Raw genomic sequence first — 20,888 nt, 5'->3', positions numbered from 1 at the left:
CAGAGTTGATCACAGATTTCATTGACACTGTGAAAGGCTTTATATTAGGGGCTGGCTGGTTCCAAAGAGCCATTAATCTATCACAGGGAAACCAGGATAGTGCCTCCTACCAGCATCAACACTGACCGAATGGCGGTCATAGAAGTGCCAGCAAGCAAGCCCTTGGTACACACTGAGCTAGAACAGTGATGCATACAAATCTGTATGTCTGCCTCTCTATTAAAAAACCCTTTCGAAATAACAACATCACTGTGGAGATCATCAAACTTGTCTTTTTCAATTGGATTGAAATATCAATTTGGTTACTAACAAAAGTATACTAACTGTACACATCTTCTAGAAACACTTGAAATTTTTTTTGTTGGAGCAAACTCCAATCTTTGACTTGACCACAGCAACAAGTAAGCAGTTAAATTTATTATATATACTCAATATGTATAAAATATGAAAAACCTGTCATATATCCAGCCCTTTCCCTATCTCCGATATGCATGAATAATCTGTCCACTTGCATTACTTGCCTTCTCCCAATAATGTTCTCAAGTCTGTGCTTCCACAGTCACAGTGTTTATCATCAAATGTTCTGTTCAGATATTACCAACACAGAGAATCATCTCCTCAACTCATTTGGTAAAAGACAGATTTTCCATACTCCAAATGTAAAGCAGAAATATAAACATTTTGAAAATATGTAAAAAGTAATTTTTATAGTGTGAAATCAAAATGCCTGTTTATTTGAAGCACAAAAATGGAAAAATATACATTGGTTTCTAAATATCATGATTTTGAGAATATGTTAAAAAGCAATGAACTTTTAGTGTGAAATGAAAATGCCAAATTATTTGAAGTGTTTCAGCGTTTTTCCCAGAGGATGGTTGGTTTTTAAACCATGTGTGATGGAGTACATTAAGGTGCTAAGCTTTCCTAAACTGATACAATGATGAATCAAAGCATTACATCTTTTGTTAAAAATCAGTATGAACAGCATATAATACTCCATTTTATTAACCCAATACCTCATAAAATCTGGAGAAGGGTGTCAAGGTATGATTTTATTTCAAACCAAAGTTTGTTCGTGTAAATGTGCTAAACTGAAGGATATGTATTGAAGTTTCACTGCTCACTGATTTGGACCAGACCTACATGTTTTAACAGGTTATCAGTAAATAATAAACGAGTGCCGCACTCGTAAAAGGGCGGCCCCAAGGAAAATCGTGATCATCCAAGAAACAACCATGATGTCTTTATTATCACTTACCTTGTCGTCGTAATCTTTATTTTCTCGCTGTAATGTGATTAGTTTTTTAAAATGGCAGGAAATCTAAAATGATGTTAAAACTTTTGAATTTACATGCCACTTTCGACAGTGTTATACACTTTCAGTTTTTAATGGGTCTTAATTATTCAAAGAATACTCTTGGAAAACAATATTTTGAGGTCAGTTTTATATTACACATCCTCTTATTCGTAATTTCGCAAAATTTTCCATCGAAAGACGTCAAGAGTACACAGATATTGTCAGCCTTTCTGCTTTTTTTGTAGAGTCATGCTCATGTGTCTACAATCTGAAGAAAGAACGGCTAGAACAAAGCGTATAATTTCCATGTCTTCACTCTGACCACCCCTCCGAGTATGGTTTAATGGTACAACCCTGCTGTAGGAAAAAATACATTTCATATTACCTATTTGTTATCTGTGTCATACAAGTGTCATTCTGTTCAAGGAATGTTTCATAAGGTTTAGGAGCATTTAATTTCATATTATGACCATCCTCAGATGGTTGACTGAAAACCAGGCCTCGGCAACCCTCTGCGCGAAGCCAACTTTGACCCCAGTAACCTTGAAAACTTTCTCGTACAGAACGAGAGCATGACGAGATTTAATTCAAAATGGCAGAAGTAGACGAAGGAAAACGAGTGGAAACAGGTACGTAAACATTATCAATTGACTTGGGGGAAATAGATTGTTCCGATATACTAACACACTTTAATTTAGTCGCAATCAACTGAAAAGTTGATGTGAGCTCTCCCTACAAATGCAGTGTTGCGCATCTCGACTCACGATATCGCGATGAAATAGATGCAGTACTGCATCATGCATATGCAGCTCATAGTCATACATGTCATAATAACATGTGATGTAGTGTACCTTCGGAGTCGAGCTTTTTTGACGTGAAGTATATGTACAATGTAGTTGTTTCATTTCCAGCGTTTGCAGTCCATTATTCATGATTTATACCACGTCAATAAAGTCTGCGCATGTTTCTTTCAAGTGGATACACCAATGAATCAAGCTTCCATTGCCTTACTACAAAGAAAAGACAGAAAAGAGTTTGAACTTCATGCTGTACACCTCAGTACATCGTGATGCATTGCATCGTTCACCGAGTGAGTCAGTCCCATGACACATAGGATTCTCTCTTCTCACAAGTATCACAAAAACTGCTTTTGCTCTTCGAAAATTTTGCGAGAGATGTCATTTTTATTACCTCAATAGTAGTTGTCAGACTAATACTGACTATCGAGATCAGTGGTTGAATGTCCATGGCCATACTCTAAACTTCACAAACCAAAATGTTACAGTAGAGAGGTGTTTGTGTCCTTTCTTATTGTAAGTGTTTGATTAAGTTAAGCTTATACCTCGATGAATGAAAGAAAGAATGATTAAAGCAGTGATACTGATATGCTTATAGTTATACTGAGCTTTCATGCCAACTGACTCAAGTGCACTACCCAACCTGTTAATTTAGCCCTTGATCAGTGGCACGCATATATGGACAAGTGGACCACCATAACTTGGAGGGATTGCTCAGAAGTTTGCAGATATAGCACCTGTATTATTTTAACCATGTCCCTAATGCTAGCTGTCAGTTCTCCTAAAAATCCAGATAAATCTTGTGTGGAAAATTACCATGCATTGTAGACAGGCCCTTTAGGCCACCTTCAGTAGGGCTAAATGATGTCACAGTTCTATGAGTACTGTAGTAAGCAACAATATACTTGTCTGAAATGTTTGACAAGACTTTAGGGTGCCCAACTGAGTTTAAAGTGGTGGTTTGTTTTAAGGATTGGTATCTACTCTGCCAAAACCATGGTTTGTTGTTCACTTTTGAGGTGCATACTACATTGTGTTCCCTTTTTTTGTTTGCATTTCTCAGATGGACGAGAAAATAATGACAAAGTGGTCCAAGATGAAGCCATACTTGCACAACAAGATCGCATAGAAAAAGAGGTACACATATTCTGTAGCTATTTCACAAAAAATTATCTGCTTTTCATTCTCTTGCATGTAACTTATAGCCTTAAAGATCACAAGTTTGATGTAAGAAAAAGATTTCCATGAAGTAGATATTGATACTGTGGTTAAATTTCTCAGAAGTAATGGTCAGTATTGAATATGGTCAGGGAAGGAAACTAAAAAAGTCCAAGAGAAATACTTTCACTGAATACTGAATGTCATTTTGTATGAGGTGATAAATTACTAATGACAATATTCAACGGTTTGCATGATGTTTTAATACTTGCTGGTTTGGAATCAACAGTATTCATCAGCTGTGTTTGTATTCTATATGGTGTTCCTTCAGATAGCAGAATGTACGGAATTAATCGGTGACAAAGAGGATCTCTGTCTCCTGAAGAAGGAGTACTCTGATGAAGATCAAGTCTATCAACAAAAATTACGGGTAAGCTTCATTTATCAATAGACTGTAAATAATCAAAACAAAGTGCATTATCTGAATGTAGCTTATTTTTATCCCTACATTGACTGGTAAAATTGTTTTTCTGAATGCAAAATTGAATTTTGTATACACTCCAGCTGTCGTTCTCAACTTTGTTGGGAAAAATTCTAAAAAGGTTCTAGTAATTCACGTGTTAGAAACTTTTTAGAAATGATTATGATTATTCAGCCCTGATATGGCAATTATTCTGAAAAAGTGATTATTTTATTGGCAATCCTCCATCCATTCATAGATGCACCGGTATACGTAGATACATACAGACAGACAGACAGGTTTTATATGCTTCTAACCACTTTTGTTTTTATGTGCAGGATCTAATGAGTAGATACTCACACATCAGGAAAACGAGAGGTGATGGGAACTGTTTCTACCGAGGTTTTGGATATGGATATCTAGAATGTTTACTAAGTGATGAAGTGGAACGTAAAAGGTTAGGATGAGGACACAGTTTACTCTACAGTGTTGCTATGACATGCCTGTCATACTCTTTAATCACTCTAGCAATAGGAGTAATTTACATATTTCTCTTTTTCTGAATTTTATCCTTTGTCAATCATAAATTTATAATGATATAAGGCATGAAAGATTAACATGCTATTAAATACGTTTACTGAAATGGCGTACGCTATTTGTATCATGAGGCCGACCAATATCACGATACCATTTAATAGAGTATAATCTTTACCATGCTCATAGAATGAAACGAAGATTGGTTGACATCACCAGCAGTTGGTTTCATGTCAAGCAAGGCAGGTAGATTTATTCAGCCTGATACAAAATGGTTCGTTAGAGTGCCTTTATGCAATAATTTCATACTTACATGTATTAACACCTTGATCAGGGTCTTCTGCAATCAGCTCCCATACCTGAGATTATCCCTACATACCAAATACCTGATATTGTGATGTTAATTTTGTTTACCTGCAGCATAGACAAGACAAAAGCTACCAGCAGCTTTTCTCATATATTTGTTTGTCTTTGCATATATTACCCAATTGCCCCATCCCATGCGAAGTATTTACACATCAGAGCACAACCCTTTTTTTAATTCAACCCTGGTCTTTTTTTTTTCTGAAGGTTTACTGACATTGCTGCACAGAGTAAGGAAAACCTGGTTGCTCTGGGTTTTCCATCTTTCACAATAGAAGACTTCCATGATACGGTAAGTCTTTGTTGGTGCAGTACATACGGTATATGACAGTTTGCTTGTAATGGAAAATTCCAGATATAAAGCTAAATACATTATATCTCATGTGCCAACTTCTTTCAGTGCCACAATGTACTCCATACACAATCCTCCAGTACTCTCAAGTTGAATTTTATTGGAAGTTTTGTTCAAGCTCTTGACAACTCAAAAAAATAATTCTTGTTTAAAGCAGCCACCAATAGCTTACTTAATGTTGATATTTAAAAACCAAATGTCCATATTCAAAGCAATTATAGGCTTCGAGCTGATGATAAATCAATGAAATGCAAGTTCATATATTCAGCCACTCTTCCAACAAAATACAGTCAGGTAGTTGTGAACAGTGCTCTAGGGGACCGATCTTTCTCTCCTGTTAGATCTTTGTGAATCTGTGACATACAACTGCATGATGTACAATGAGATGACTCATCCAACTCTTTGTTTAATGCATGAGATAAAGCAAAGTAAAGCAGGCCTCACAGTTTGATGTCTGCTATTGTCCCCTGTAAATACAGTGTTCTTGTTCTTTTTCTCAAGTTCATGGATGTTATTGAGAAAGTTGACAGCATGTCAGTACCTGAACTACTCGACACATTCCGGGACCAAGGATTATCTGATTACTTAGTGGTGTATCTCAGACTCTTGACCTCAGGACAGCTACAGAAGGAGACTGAATTCTTTGAAAATTTCGTGGAGGGCGGCCTTTCGGTCAAGGACTTCTGCAATAGGGTGAGATAGTTTATGTTTCTGTCATTTGCTATCTATTATTAACATGCATCAGTATCATTCTCTAAACACTTGAACCTGTTGAACATTGGTTGTTTTTGTTTTTTGGTTTTTTTGTTGTTTTTTAAGTCCTTTGGACCTCAGGTCACTATTTACCATTTTAGCAGACTTTTCATCGTATTGAATCCCATGTCTTTCCTCACCTTCACACAAATCAAAGGTCGTTGAAACTTAGATTCCACACTTGAAATTTACATGTTCCAATATTGTGTTGAGAGGTGATGTTTATGAAAAGTAAATAATAATAGGCATCTGATAAAACGAAAGTGATCCCAGTTCATTGACAGTCAAGCGTACTTTCAACCAAATTCAACCTGTAAGTTTTACACTTTGCCCCTTGAGGATTGAAGATTACTCAGATATAATCTATACATCACTCTCATGTTTTGCCAGGGTTGATAAAACTGTTGACATTAGAAAGAAAATTGTTACAAGATAATTTTTGCAGGTGTCATCACAGCCAGATTTGTAGAGAAAAAATTCAAAAAAATTCATTTTTTCTGAATTACAGACAAGTCACTTTCCCCATGATATTTTGACGGAAACATGAATTCCACAATCTCTTTTCAGGAAGTGGAACCCATGGGTAAAGAGAGTGACCACATTCACATCATCGCATTGACCAAAGCTCTAGGTGTTGGAGTACGTGTAGAGTACATGGACAGAGTGGAAGGCGGTAAAATTAATCATCATGACTTCCCCGAAGGCTGTGATCCCCAAGTCACGTTCCTCTATAGACCAGGACACTATGATATTTTGTACCATTCATAATTTTCTTCTCCAAGAGAAATAGTAGTCCACGTGTACTTTTCTGTGTCAAATATAAATGTTAAATGTAACATTGATTTTCACCTCACAACTCAACGTCCCTTACACATGTGTACATAGTAACCCTCCAGTGTTGGTAATTCAGTGTTTTTCAGGATTTTCTTTCCTACTAAAAAATCTCATCCATGTGTACATTTAGTGTCATGTGTTACGTTATACAATCATAAATCTTTAGATAAGGCTGTTGAAATGATCAGCAGGCTTCCCCCTGAAAGTTGTACATGGGCACTACCTATGCTGATATTGTATTTGTAAACTGTGTCTTCATAAATTTGAAGTTTGTCTATCAGATATCGGTGCTGATACATGTAACGTACTCAAACCAAGATTTGCATCGTTAGATTTCATTCTTTTGTATTTTAAGTTACCCTCATTTTCTGTGGCTCCAGCCTTTCAAAGTTTGAGAATTGAATCTCTTTCCAAATGCCAAGGTCTTGACTAGTAATTATTAATTTCTATCCATTTTTGACAAGATAAGATTTATTTTTCCACCATTTCAATGCTGAATTTTTGGTCCAACTGTTTTGTTTTAATGACCAAATTTGTGCTATTTAGAGAAAACTAGTGTTAAAGGATTAGTAGATGTCAGTCTTTTGCAAGAGAAGATATTCATGACGTACAAACTTTTTGACCATCATGAAGTTTATTCCTTTTTTGAATCAAATAAATCATTATACTGATTCTGGGACAAGTAGCATAAAAGGCCACAGGCATTCTTGATATTGAAGTCAGCATTCACACTTTACCAAACGTTTCCTGGAGAGGTGGATTTTGACGAAACAGAGAAGGAGCAATTAGATGCGTAGATTATATTTCAGCAACATCAAAGCTTTCAATGGCGTCACATCCACAGTCGTTCATCTATGTACTAACCATCCAGCAAAATGGAGGAAACTGAGAATCTAGAGATCGTCAGTACAGATATGATTGAAAAAATAATGCAGCTGATGCAAAAAGCAGCAAGTTGACCTGCGACTTTCCTAATATCTGCGTAATCCATTCGTACCAGTATAATCAGGTTAGCTCAGTCCTCTATAGGAGAACCATGTAGAGATAGCGCCCTCTTCAATTATGACAAATTACTGTTCACATTATAAACACTGTATGACTACTAATTCAATGTTTTAATTCAGTCGAGCTCAACTGGTTCTTGGCATTGTATTTGACCTCTTGAAGTTTGACCTCATGGCAAAATGAGGACCTCAGAAAGTTTAATCTGATACAAGAAATCCTCACCTTGACTACCATTGTCACCACTATCTCACACATCAAAGACAATGTTAAGACACAATCTTGCTAGAATTCATCAACCCTAAATGTATATCGCAATTTGAATTCGCAGCCAGAAATTTCTATTATTCACAGCAGTCAAGGGTTTGAAGCCATCTCCCACATGACATCTTTCTTATGAGGTCTAGAAAATTTCTTACAACAAGGCTCATCAGATTATTTAGGCTAACTCTTTTTTTTCTAAGTTGACCAGTTCAAATTAGAGTCTTTTTGGTAAGTAAGGCTTCATTGTGGTAGATCTGTACAAAATAAAGCCTGTCTTTGACTACAGTGTTCAAAACTTTCAAGGTAGCAAAGCCATTGTGATCAAATTGCCTAAAAATGAGCTCCTTGCTGTGTAGTTCTCAGGCAGTAAACAAAAGCTGATGTCAGAAAAAATCAGATCATATTACATTGTACTGGGGACCTACTTGCGAATTGGCCTTCAAAAGTCAAATATGTACAAAAGTACAGTATGTGCTTGCCTTTTTTGTACTTTGTTCAGTTATGTTAGAGTGTGTAACTAGACATGTACAGGTCACATCAAGATCACAATTTTTGTGTGGTGAAAATGAATCCTGCCCCTATCTGATAAATTGCGATTGTGAACGAGAGCATGCCAGTGTGTTTGATTTATGCGTAGACTTGATCATTTTCTGTGTTATTTATGGCAGCATGTTATATAATGCTGTTCTTGGCCAATAAAACTACAGTGAACAAGTGAAAAAATATAACAATTATTCATTTATGTGTGTGATTTCTGACAATATCTACATTGGCATAATCACTGAAAGGCAGAGAACAGCGCGGGTGGTTGACAACAATCTAATATCAAGCGTGCTATTTCTTATTGCTCTGTATATTGTGTTAGGTAAAAAAGGTGTTTGCAGACCTCACTGGCACATGGAAATTGGTAACAGGAAAGTAAGTCCAGACCTTTTACGGAGAGGTGAAGGGATATGGCCATGAGAGCTTTAATTTTGTATCAGCGCAAGGGAGAGGACCCACAGGAGTTTTCCAAGTGGAGAGTGGGCAAAATTTTCAAATTATAGCACGGCCAAGGAGTAGTTGCTAAAGCCTTCAAACCCCCATGTTTTTTTTAATTTCTTTCAAAATAAATTGTGTTTTTGAATGTAAAACCACCTTTGGTGACATTTTTTCAAAATCAACAGTAGGCCTGCCCTTCTAGTTAACACACGATCAGAAGCTAGCTGTGCAAATGGAAACGGAGAAAATGATCGATCTTCCATTGCCTGTGCTTTCTTTTATATCCTTTTATGGGTGATTTCACACAAGCTGGTAAAATATGTGTCCTAAACAGATCAAAATATTTGTCAGAGGGAGGGCCAGTGTTTTTCAAAATGATGCTACGTAAAAACTAGTGACCCTTCAGAAGTGTTTGCACGAAAAAATAGTGACTCTCCCCAATTTTCATGCACAAAACACAGTGACCCTGCCCCTGCATGTCACAGTCCATATCAATAGATATTAACTGACGTATAACTTCTCATTTGACCTTTGAACTTTCAAAGAATACTTTTTAACCTCTACAAATAATCACTTTTATGTGAGGTTTCAAGTACTTCGATGAAAGAGATCACAAATCACAATAAATAATTTTTTTAAACTACAATTTGCGATTGAAAATCAAAAGGGACAAAAGCTTTAAAGCCTCACTAGCTGTAACTCTTGAAATTTGTTGACCTCAAAATATTTTCCTATTCTCTCCTGGTTTTCTCTGAAGTCTACCCTCTAAAGGGATATGGGCTTTAACTACATTAGGAAACCATACCTTTGTGGAACATTTGCGCTGACTCGCAGCGTGTTTGCAAGGTTATATCTGATTGGTCGATTGTCACTATCATAGCAACTTAGGGAGTTTATTTGTATTATTTCATTATAACGGTACGATTCTGCAACCATTGGATAACAGCTTCGAAATCGCTGCGAGTCGGCCCAACATTTGACAGGTAAATTCAAATTTTAACTGTCATTTTGATTTACTGCCATTTTCAAAAATTTGTAATATTACAAAGGAAACAGAACATACAATGCCACAGTTGAAAACGTAACCCCTAGGCATTACATTTGACTACTCAGTGCAGTTTATGTGAAGATTTCATGGCAGATATGCACAGTATCTACGGTTTTTGCTTTTCCACACAGGGCTGCGATTTAACGTTAGGGCCAACATTGAATCACAATGTCATCTTTATCTTGTTCAAAATGGCATATATGCAGTTCCAGCTCGTAGTTATAATAAATTTATACCCACACCTAAATTAGTACATTCTCACAAACTTATTTTAGCATGAAAGTAAATCATAAAAATAATGCTAAAAGATACAGCTAGTGAGGCTAAGTTTAACGTGACCGTTATTTATACATGTGCTCTTTCAAACATCCTATTCTCAGCACATACATTTATAGTTTTTTATTGTAAAAAAATTATTCACAGTTTCCTCATAGACTCCCATGTACAGTGAATCAACATTTTGGTGAAATTCCAAAATCAAATTTCTTGCACACACATGCAATGGTAACCACCTTAGCCTATCAAGTACATCAAAGTGGACAATGAAACATCTATCAGTGCACAGATTAAGCTAGTTTTCTATTGGAAAAAAATACTCATAGTTTCCTCACAGACTCCCATGTACAGTGAATCAACATTTCTGTGAAATTCGAAAAACAAATTTCTTGCACACACATGGAATTGCAATCACCAAAGTCTAATCAAGTACATTGAAATAAATGATCAAACGTCTATAAATACACAGATTTAGCTAGTTTTGTATTTTAAAACATTATTTATAGTTTCCCCATAGACTGCAATGTATAGTGAATCAGCATTTTTTATGAATCCTAAAATCAAATTTCCTGTAGACACGTCACATGTACTTTTTACCTCCCACTTTAAGCAAAGCACATTATATAGCTTGTTACAATGTATATAGCTGAAAATTGTTTATAGTTTGCCCAATAGATTCCGATGTATTATGATTTGATTTTTTTTTTTTTTTTTTTTTGGGGGGGGGGGGGGGGGGTAAAGCACTTTTTCAGTCACATCTGCCTTCCTATAGTTGTGATAGTTGCACAAATATTGATGACCCTCCCCTAAAGGCATGCATGAAATTTCATGACCCTTCAAAAATGCTTGCGCGAAAAATGGCTGCCCATCTCTTGTAATTTATGTTCAGTCCCTAATTTTTTACATGATATACTTGTTATGCTAGTGTTACATAAGCAACTCTCTTGAATGGCATATTCTCAGATCTCATTATTTTGTGCTCTGAAAAGATGCAGCATATACCTTCTTTCACCCTGTGGTGATTTTCAACGCATGAACGATAGATTTGCCTTTGTGTGCATGGAAGAACATTCGCACTTCAAAACACTGTAAATACGAAAGTCTACAAACAAAGTACTACAAAACATTTGCAATATGTCTCCTTATGTTACAATTGAACTATCTTTGTACGCATGTGCAGTATGCCCATGCAATATGCAAACAAATTAAAAATAAAATTAAATCGGACCTTGTGAAGTGATCAGAACTGTCAGAGTGGACCGATGAGATCGTCTTTTTACCTTTCCAGGGAGTGGTAACAGGTAATGTCAATCTGTCGTACTCTGCCCTACTTAGGTGCAAAGTTCTCAGAAGTGGGTACTCGTCTTTATGTTCTTTCAAGTGTCTCTGTAATGTCTCTGCCTGCTTTCTCAGCCTTGGTGGCATTTCATCGTACACGTCGTTGAACATCTCGTGTGGGTTGGGTTTCAGCAGGGCCTCAGCACCGTCCAACGCATCAAGGACCTACACGACATATTAAAGATGAGACAAAATCTGCACAATCTCTAGTAAGACCAAACCATGTGGTCGCTGTGATTTTATACGTCAATTATTATGGTCTCGATCACATTGCTGTGTTTGTTCGGTTGGTCGGTTGCATCTTCGTGATACTTAGGAATTTAACTTTGTTCGGTGCGTAAGGTTTTATCCATTCAATAAACATGTTGGTGGTGTACCATGTACTTACCATTTTTCTACTTTCTTTAAGCCATCTCTCGTCTTTGTCATCATTCCACCAACCCTTCTTGGTGACATATTTTCGCAGTCTGTCGATCGGGTGGTGTCTTCTCCAGTATTCAGTTTCCTCTTTGCTTCTGTAGGCTAATGCATCGTCACTGGTGCTGTGTTGTCCCACTCTGATGAAAAATAATGGCAAATATGTAATTAGTATTTATAAATTACCGACGTCCTTGTCTATAGGACAACAATCAAGCACTGAACATCAAGAAAATATTGTATTGAAATACGAATAGTTGACAGAGGAGGGGCATATTCCTCACATACCTGTAAGTCATTAATTCGATCAACACAGGTCGGCTCCACTCATTGCAATCTCTCTGGCGGCTTTTATTGCGTTGTACACAGCAAAAGTATCATTTCCGTCCACTCTGATTGAACACATTCCATAACCAGCACCACGTGAAGGTGTGAAATAACAACACTATTTGGTGATTCTAATCATTTACAGAATGATGTGATATTACAAGGGATACATTTTGCCATGTACGCACAAGGGCATATATCATAACTAATGGAACGAATTTTACTGTGTTGATTCGGACTACATACTTTTCTATGTATAGAAAAAGTGCACAAATACATTTAGAAGAAATAAGATTCAAATCCTAAATTTTGGGAAGTGAGATTGAATAGTCTTTGTCACTAGATATTATGGTACTGCTTCCACAAAGTTCTAGAACTTATAAAACCTTACTGGAATGTAGTCAGTCTTCGATGACAAGTCAGAAAGTGATTCTACAAAAATTCAAGTTCTTACCAATTCCGTCACCTCGGTACTGCTCGCAGGAAAGCGTGGATATCGCATAACCATTGTTGCGGCTACCAAAAATGGTGTACAGTGGTAATGGATTAGGGTACATCCAAAAAGATTGGAAAATATGTAATAGAGGTCGGTATCCTAACAGTACTCAATAGCCTTTGTACATTGGCCAAAATATTAACTTCAGTAAGAGACTTAAGAACAGTGACACGTTTTAGTGCTGAAATTATTTGACCGTACGATTGACTTTTTGGACGAAGATACCATAATGAATTTTTCAGTCACAGTAATATTATTAGGCATTTTCTTACATCGGTGAGTTGGAGAAACTTTTATTCCGTGACGGGACGGTCTGTATAGACTTATAGAGAGAGGACGGTATATACCGGTACAGGAAGTCAATTACAACGGGTATTATTAGGACATTTGAATGATCATTTAATATTTAACCTGGTAGCATACACATTTATGAACAGAGCAACAACTTTGATGCATTTCAAAGTCACCAAAGCTGCGTTTCTTTCACAGTACAAAGAATAACAAACACGATTTGAACTAATTTGGGATAATTGGATCTTCATATTTTCCAAATTTCTCAAAAATGTTAGGTGCCATATAGCTGAATGTTGCAATATTACAAATCCCTCATAAAAACAAGTGTGTAACTTAAAAAGAAAAGCAGATGAGCTTACACTTGCAGATTAAACCGACATTAATTCACCATCCAATTATCCCAAATTAGTTCCAATCGTGTTAACAATACAATATCTGAATCACAATCTTTATCACCCGTTGTCAATTTCTCGTAAACTATCCCAACAGCACATTGTCAAGTCCTGACACTTAATCGTACCTACCATATAAACAAAACTGGGACTTCAAGGGTGGAGGCAAAGTTAAATGCTGCATGAGCATCGCCCTCGCTTGCTGCCCCGTCACCAAAGTAACAGGCCACACAGTTCTTCGAGCCAGCTCTCTTCATTGCATATGCAGTACCAGCGGCTGTGTCAAGACCAAATACGTGTAGAGCCTGTGAAAGTGATCTCTTATTGCCTTTTATTAAATCCCGTAACTTTCAGTCTTAGTCATTAAAATTATTCGATCCACAATTGAAGCAGTTAATTCTGTATATGAAGTTGCCACCGATGGAAATCATACCTGCTTGCCTGCTTTCTACACGAGATCATATTCGAGAACTGGTTTGACTGAAGAGAAATCTTAAGACACAGGCAACTCAATAAGTCGCCCTTTTGAAGTTTTCTCTGGAAATATTCACGTCTCTCATTCATTATCAATTGCTATGTGTAGCCATATGTACCAGATGAACTGTCCATTGCTTATGGAACCAACATTTTACGAGAAAGACATATCTGTCGACTTATTGAATCCTCAGAACCTGTCATCTTCCACAACAGATAGATTCGTTACTGTTAGCTCTACGGTCCTGTTGTGCAGACACTAAAAATTTGATCCAAGAAATTGCAACTCAGTTTTCTTGAGTCTCTAGTTTCAATGATAACGGAAATAGCTATCTTTCCCGATTGTTCACCACCACTACCATCACTCATATGGTTTGTCTTTATAGCTGTGTCCCCATTTTCCCTAAAGACTCTTCAGTACTGAACACTCACCATCTTATTCTGCGTACTAAAATATTCTGAGTGGACGATTATTGTAAGTTTAATTCTGCAGCGTTCATAAAAAAACAAAGACTTCATGGACGATGTACTGTCTGATATGCAGGAGATATCAAAGTCGATTTGGCGAAGTAAATTGGCATTATATTTGAGTGCAGAATGATGTCAGAAATATAACAAGCCAATAACAATGACATAGTCCCCGCTTGTAACTGGACTCTTTTTTTTTCAAAAACCACAAATTATGCAAATTAGTATTATGCTTGCTACACCAAAACTATGTATGCCATGGTGTAATTATCCTTAGGTACCAAGTTTGAAAGGAATTGATTCAGGCATGTCTGAGATATAAGCATGGACGGACGTACGGACGAACGAATGCATGGGTCCCAATCCATGAGTCCCCTGAACTTTGTTCGCGGAGATTGAGAACGATCTCCAAGTATCTTTTATCATGGCAATGGCAATCGGCGTCTTTTCATGAATTTACATACGTTTTTAAAAGTACATTAATTACAGCATATGCGACCGTAATATGAAGGAATATTTACTTGCATTGTGCTTACCTTGCGGCATTTGTGTCGACAGTGTAGCTGCTATCGTGATGTGATGGAGCTCTTTCGATCCGTAATGTAATGGCATCTGACGACCTTTGCCATGGGCATGAACATTACCGATACATTGATCAATGAATTGATTTAAGGTAAAACCTCGCCACATCAGAATTCCTATCAAATGACATACATAAAATTGAGAGAGAGAGGGAATAAGAGGGGGAGGGAGGGAACTTCTACACTTTACAGTTTTACTAATGTGTGGAAGTCTTTCCATGTACAACTTTATTTAAATCATTGGTTAAAAACGATTCGTATCAACAAGGTCTAAGACTCTAAAATGCTGTGAGAAGATGTTACATCGCGGCAACGGCTTTTTAGATGTTGGTAGCCCGCATTCAAGTATAATTCCTACCTACTTACAAGTAGAAAGCTTTAAATTGGATAGATCAACAAGCACCTTACAGCCCCAGTAATGCTAACATTTGATGATAATTTCACCATAACACGATTGGAACTAATTTGGGATAGTTGGATGGTGAAGTAATGTCGATTTAATCTGCAAAGGTAATCTCATCTGCTTTTCTTTTTACACTACACAATTGTTTTTATGAGTAATTTGCAATATTGCAACATTCAGCTATAGTGCACCTCACACTTTTGAGAAATTTGAAAAATAGGAAAATCTAATTATCCCAAATTAGTCCCAATCGTCTTGCCATTTGTATATTGAACGTGAACCATAATTCCTTGTTCTTCTCCCCAAAGAATGTTGATATACACAGTGTTCAGCTTGTCAACTCAGCCCATATGCGTGTAAACTGCATTGTTATTGTTGAAAATTAGTTTCTGGTCCGGACTAGAATTCAAATGTAAACAATAATGCATTTTACACATATGAACGATAAGTTGACGAGCAAAATAGTACGTGTTTCAACATTCTTTGGGAATGGAAAAAGAAGTTGCGATTGATATATAAAATAAAATGATGAAAAAAAACATCAAAAGTTAGCATTACTGGGGCTTTAATATGTGGTAGCATGCAGGATGTAGCAAGTGTTAAAAGTTTACAGACGGGGATACCTGCGACCAATCAGAGACCCAAAGTCTCGAAGTAAGGTCTATGGACTCACTCACTTTATACATCATCTCACCTTGTTCCCTGTACTGAGCATACACCACATCATTGGGATCCAAAGCTGCAGCGCTTCCAATGTGTGCACCTTCCTCACCATCAGCCGTCATGTAAAAGACAATCCTACCCTAAATATTTCACAAATACATAAATATGTTGTTATTTGCACGACGACAGTAAAATGTTCGAACACCGAGGGAGCTGTCATTACATACGGTCGGGAGGGGCTTGGTTTCCGAAATTATGAGTAGCGCCCCTGTCTCGCGTGCAAACTGTCAACGGTCCCCTTGCAACTTTTTGCATAACCCCGACCACACGTGCACACACACACACACACACACACACACACACACACACACACACACACACACACACATATATATATATATATATATATATATATATATATATATATATATATATATATATATATATATATATATATATATATATATATATATAATATAGTATGAGGCTACAGCGTCAGCGTCGCTGGCATCAGATCCGACTATTCCCGACCGTGATTCATGGAATGATAAGGGTAAAAGCGACTGTAAAAAAATGCGCTCCAAGTTTTATATCACTTTAAATATTAATCATATTAATCAAAACACTATGGTTTTTGTATTTTATGAAATAATGTGGTATTAACACGACATTCCTTAGCCATAAGTTCGAAGGCCGATTTTGTTGTTGTTCCTTGAAATCTAAATTACGTCGACTTTTTTAGGCCGTAAGTTATAGTTATTCAAGGTCATTGTTTCTTATGTTTTTTTACATAAGTAGGGCTTTCATATGGGGATAATCGCCTTGTATGGTGGCGACTTTTACAAATTTCGAATCAAGGATTGCTTTTTATGCGCTAGTATTCGGACACTCCGATCGCATGAGTTTACAGGATACCAACAAACACTTCCACGGATCATGGACTGTTCAAAATTATGTAACAACAGTCTTTATGAGATATTCTTTTGATAAGATATTACCTGTGAACCACTTTTACGATTCAAAAGAAAATTGTGAAAGAATACTATATGATACTATTCAAAAGAAAATTGTGAAAGATCCGACTATTCCGACCGTGATTCATGGAATGATAAGCTTAAGGGTAAAAGCGACTGTAAAAATGCGCTCCAAGTTTTATATCACTTTAAATATTAATCATATTAATCAAAACACTATGATTTTTGTATTTTATGAAAATAATGTGGTAATAACATTAACATAACATTCTTAGCCATAAGTTCGAATGCCGATGTTTGTTGTTGTTCCTTGAAATCTAAATTACGTTAACTTTTTTGGGCCGTAAGTTATTGTTATTCAAGTTCATCGTTTCTTATGTTTTTTTACATAAGTAGGGCTTTCATATGGGGATAATCGCCTTGTATGGTGGCGACTTTTACAAATTTCGAATCAAGGATTGCTTTTTATGCGCTAGTATTCGGACACTCCGATCGCATGAGTTTACAGGATACCAACAAACACTTCCACGGATCATGGACTGTTCAAAATTATATAACAATAGTCTTTATGAGATATTCTTTTGATAAATATGACCTGTGAACCAATTTTACGATTCAAAAGAAAATTGTGAAAGAATACTATATGATACTATTCAAAAGAAAATTGTGAAAGATCCGACTATTCCGACCGTGATTCATGGAATGATAAGGGTAAAGCGACTGTAAAAATGCGCTTCCAAGTTTTATATCACTTTAAATATTAATCATATTAATCAAAACACTATTGTTTTTGTATTTTATGAAAATAATGTGGTAATAACACGACATTCCTTAGCCATAAGTTCGAAGGCCGATGTTTTGTTGTTGTTCCTTGAAATCTAAATTACGTCGACTTTTTTAGGCCGTAAGTTATAGTTATTCAAGGTCATTGTTTCTTATGTTTTTTTACATAAGTAGGGCTTTCATATGGGGATAATCGCCTTGTATGGTGGCGACTTTTACAAATTTCGAATCAAGGATTGCTTTTTATGCGCTAGTATTCGGACACTCCGATCGCATGAGTTTACAGGATACCAACAAACACTTCCACGGATCATGGACTGTTCAAAATTATGTAACAACAGTCTTTATGAGATATTCTTTTGATAAGATATTACCTGTGAACCACTTTTACGATTCAAAAGAAAATTGTGAAAGAATACAGTTGTTATTTTTTAAAATCTGGGAGCATTTCATCACTTATCAAACATTTGGTAGAGTTTCTTCATTCTTCGATATGATGCTGAAGCTGACGCTGAGTATAGTCATTTTCAGAGTCCGCTCTAACGTCACCACACACACACACACACACACACACACACACACACACACATATATATATATATATATATATATATATATATATATATATATATATATATATATATATATATATAAATATGGGTATAATTTTTAAGTCTCCTGTATACCTGTCTTTGCGCATCGTACAGGATACTATCCATTGTGTGCAGTTTAATCATCGTCTTGTACATCTGTAATATCATATCCTGGCCAAGCTTTGGTTCTTCTGACTTGTTTACAATGTCACCTTCCCAGTTCAAAACTCTGTATATCGGGATGGTGTCCTGCAACTCTGGTTTGATGAACTGCATCGTGTCAACGTAGCTGGACTTCCAAGTGCCCGGAAAATGTGGTCTGTCATCGTCGACGAGGCGTTGATTTTTCATTGCTTCGGTGACATCATGGAACGTCTTTATTTGGATATTGTTTGTTGTGCCGTCTGGTATAGTGAGTTTTGTGGTCTGCAATGTTAAATGCTAAATTTAGCGCCAGCTAAAGTGGGCCGTAGCTTCGATTTTATAATTTCTATGGTTGTTTTCATACGTCGGGGAGAATAGATTTGAAAAGTATACCCAAAAAACGTTTGATTTTTTTATTACTTATTACTGTTGCGTCTCTTCCCTTACGGTCCCCGGGTTGAGGTACCTGTCTGAGATCGTGATACTTTAATTAATTGAAGGTAACACTCCAAGTTGTCGGTTGTAACATCACTTCAGATCTTTATTACTAAACAGTGACGACTCAATATATGCTCTCTCTCTCTCTCTCTCTCTCTCTCTCTCTCTCTCTCTCTCTCGCTCGCTCGCTCGCTCGTTCGCTCGCTCGCTCTCGCTCTCTCACAGCTCTGTTCAACTTTTTCTAAAAATTGTACAACTTAAAATCGTTACAAAATCTGCAAATCATAATTTATGAATGCAAAACAGATACGTCGGAAAATATTGTCAAAACAGGATGACATGATCTTTCAACTTGAAGCTTGAGTCCAAGTCAACCTCCGGTCATTCCTACACTCAACGCAAGACAGTCGGTTACTTCAAGGTTCGGAGTGTAAACAGACTTAATGAATCACAGGAAGCTACGTTTCCTGGCAATATTCAAAGGGCTAAAGTACACAAACGCGGTCTTGGATGCTACTACTATCGGTCAAGTCGATAACTATAGGTCAATGTTAAACATCTGAAATCTTGGGAAGGGATAAGGAAGGCCTTGTATCACATTTTGTGATGAACAGCAGGGTCGATACTTTGGTGTATAACATGCTGAGGCCGCAATTGACCACTACGTGATTACCGCAAAGTAATGCATAGATTGCTCTTTAGTGTCTCATTTCACTTGCAACACAGCACCTGTGCATTGCGTATGTAGAAAGTAAGCAGTTTACTCATCTAGGAAATACCGAATTAAGTCAGATGGTGCATCAGCTGATTTCATATTGAAAGCCAGGAAAGTAAACGTGCCGAGGAGAATTGTTTGTGAATACTATACAGTGAGTTTTGTTTATCAGCGCAGCAACGGTTGGAAGGCGAACGATGTAACACCACTCATTCGAATACAAATAATGACCTTCAAATGGCCTCGTTGGTACTACTACATTTGTCATGGCTATGGGCACAAAATTCCCTATTAAATTGTTGATTTACGTCAAAGAACAAGCATCGATATAATAATAATGTTGAGAAAGTTGATACGTTAAACGTACACTTTACATAAATGTGCCTCTTTGACCTCAAATTTAGCGCTCATCACTAAACTTTGATGATGAACTCTAAATGCCTTTTAGGCAAACATGACAAGCAATGACCTTGCGCTGCCAATATCCTGAGATGACCTTTCTAAATTTTGAACAAAGTAGCTTTTAGCAGGCGCTCTGTTGTGAATTTCCAAACTTATAATGTCAACGCATTACACATACATTTTTTGTTCCTACCGTGGATGATAACGTCCGATGTAGTCCACGTCCAAATATCGGATGAAACCTAGCCACATGGCGCAACTGGAAGGCTGCTATCGAACGATTTATCGCCATGGTCAACACCAAAGTGCAAGTATAACGCAGGGTAGTGAACGCTTGTAGACTAAAAGAGGATGCTCGAGTATCAATAACATAGTAATTTTATACTTATAGCCTTTTCCATGGTCTTTTCAACAACGTAATGCAGTCCTGTAGCACGTTTGAGGAATTTCACAGTGTGATGCTCAAAATGAACATACGACCTTGCGAAGTCAAGGTCTGAACTAGGTCATTGCGCCCATAACATTCAAACAGCCAATAGGAACTGTTCAGCATTGTGCTGCGACCTAAATTAGAAAATCTAGCGACGATATCAGAAGTTTTATCGCCTTCCTTGTAGACTGCTTCCCATGTTGTTCCTGGGGCATTCCTTGAAGGAAAGCACAACTTTTTTAGCCAAACAGTGTTGGGCCACTTTTAGCACATAACATAGTCATCGATATCAAGATTTCGAATAGTGTCTACAATGTGTATTATTGTCGTTTCAACTAGGGTGTTGACCTCGAAACATAGTGGACTACATCCGGGGTAATATGTTTAGTACCGCCCTGTCCAAAGTAAGCTACGAGTTGTGCTTTCTCAATTATGCC

At 36.9% G+C, this 20,888-nt stretch overlaps 1 protein-coding gene and 1 pseudogene across 1 annotated transcript; one reads left to right on the top strand and one right to left on the bottom strand.

The window, feature by feature from the left end:
- The first annotated feature begins 1,699 nt into the window (after positions 1–1,699).
- LOC139150051 (ubiquitin thioesterase OTUB1-like) lies at positions 1,700–7,230 on the top strand. Its single transcript, XM_070722201.1, has 7 exons — positions 1,700–1,926; positions 3,158–3,231; positions 3,584–3,682; positions 4,051–4,169; positions 4,817–4,901; positions 5,463–5,654; positions 6,282–7,230. Exons 1-7 carry the CDS (start codon positions 1,890–1,892, stop codon positions 6,480–6,482), a joined length of 807 nt encoding a protein of 268 aa, XP_070578302.1. The 5' UTR covers positions 1,700–1,889; the 3' UTR covers positions 6,483–7,230.
- A 3,616-nt stretch (positions 7,231–10,846) lies between these two features.
- LOC139150049 (2-oxoisovalerate dehydrogenase subunit alpha, mitochondrial-like) lies at positions 10,847–20,623 on the bottom strand (annotated as a pseudogene).
- Between the last annotated feature and the right edge of the window lie 265 nt (positions 20,624–20,888).

The sequence above is a fragment of the Ptychodera flava genome, chromosome 14 (genome assembly GCF_041260155.1).
Source record: "Ptychodera flava strain L36383 chromosome 14, AS_Pfla_20210202, whole genome shotgun sequence".
NCBI lineage: Eukaryota > Metazoa > Hemichordata > Enteropneusta > Ptychoderidae > Ptychodera > Ptychodera flava.
Note: the sequence above shows the minus strand (reverse complement) of the source record. Positions and strands in the feature narration are given on the sequence as shown.

What these genes read in the sequence shown, in the direction of transcription:
- LOC139150051 (XM_070722201.1), top strand. Translation starts at nt 1,890, where the DNA reads ATGGCAGAAGTAGACGAAGGAAAACGAGTGGAAACAG. An exon ending in AAGATCGCATAGAAAAAGAG is followed by an intron (nt 3,232 to 3,583) that starts GTACACATATTC and finishes GTGTTCCTTCAG; the next exon opens with ATAGCAGAATGTACGGAATT. An exon ending in TCTATCAACAAAAATTACGG is followed by an intron (nt 3,683 to 4,050) that starts GTAAGCTTCATT and finishes TTTTATGTGCAG; the next exon opens with GATCTAATGAGTAGATACTC.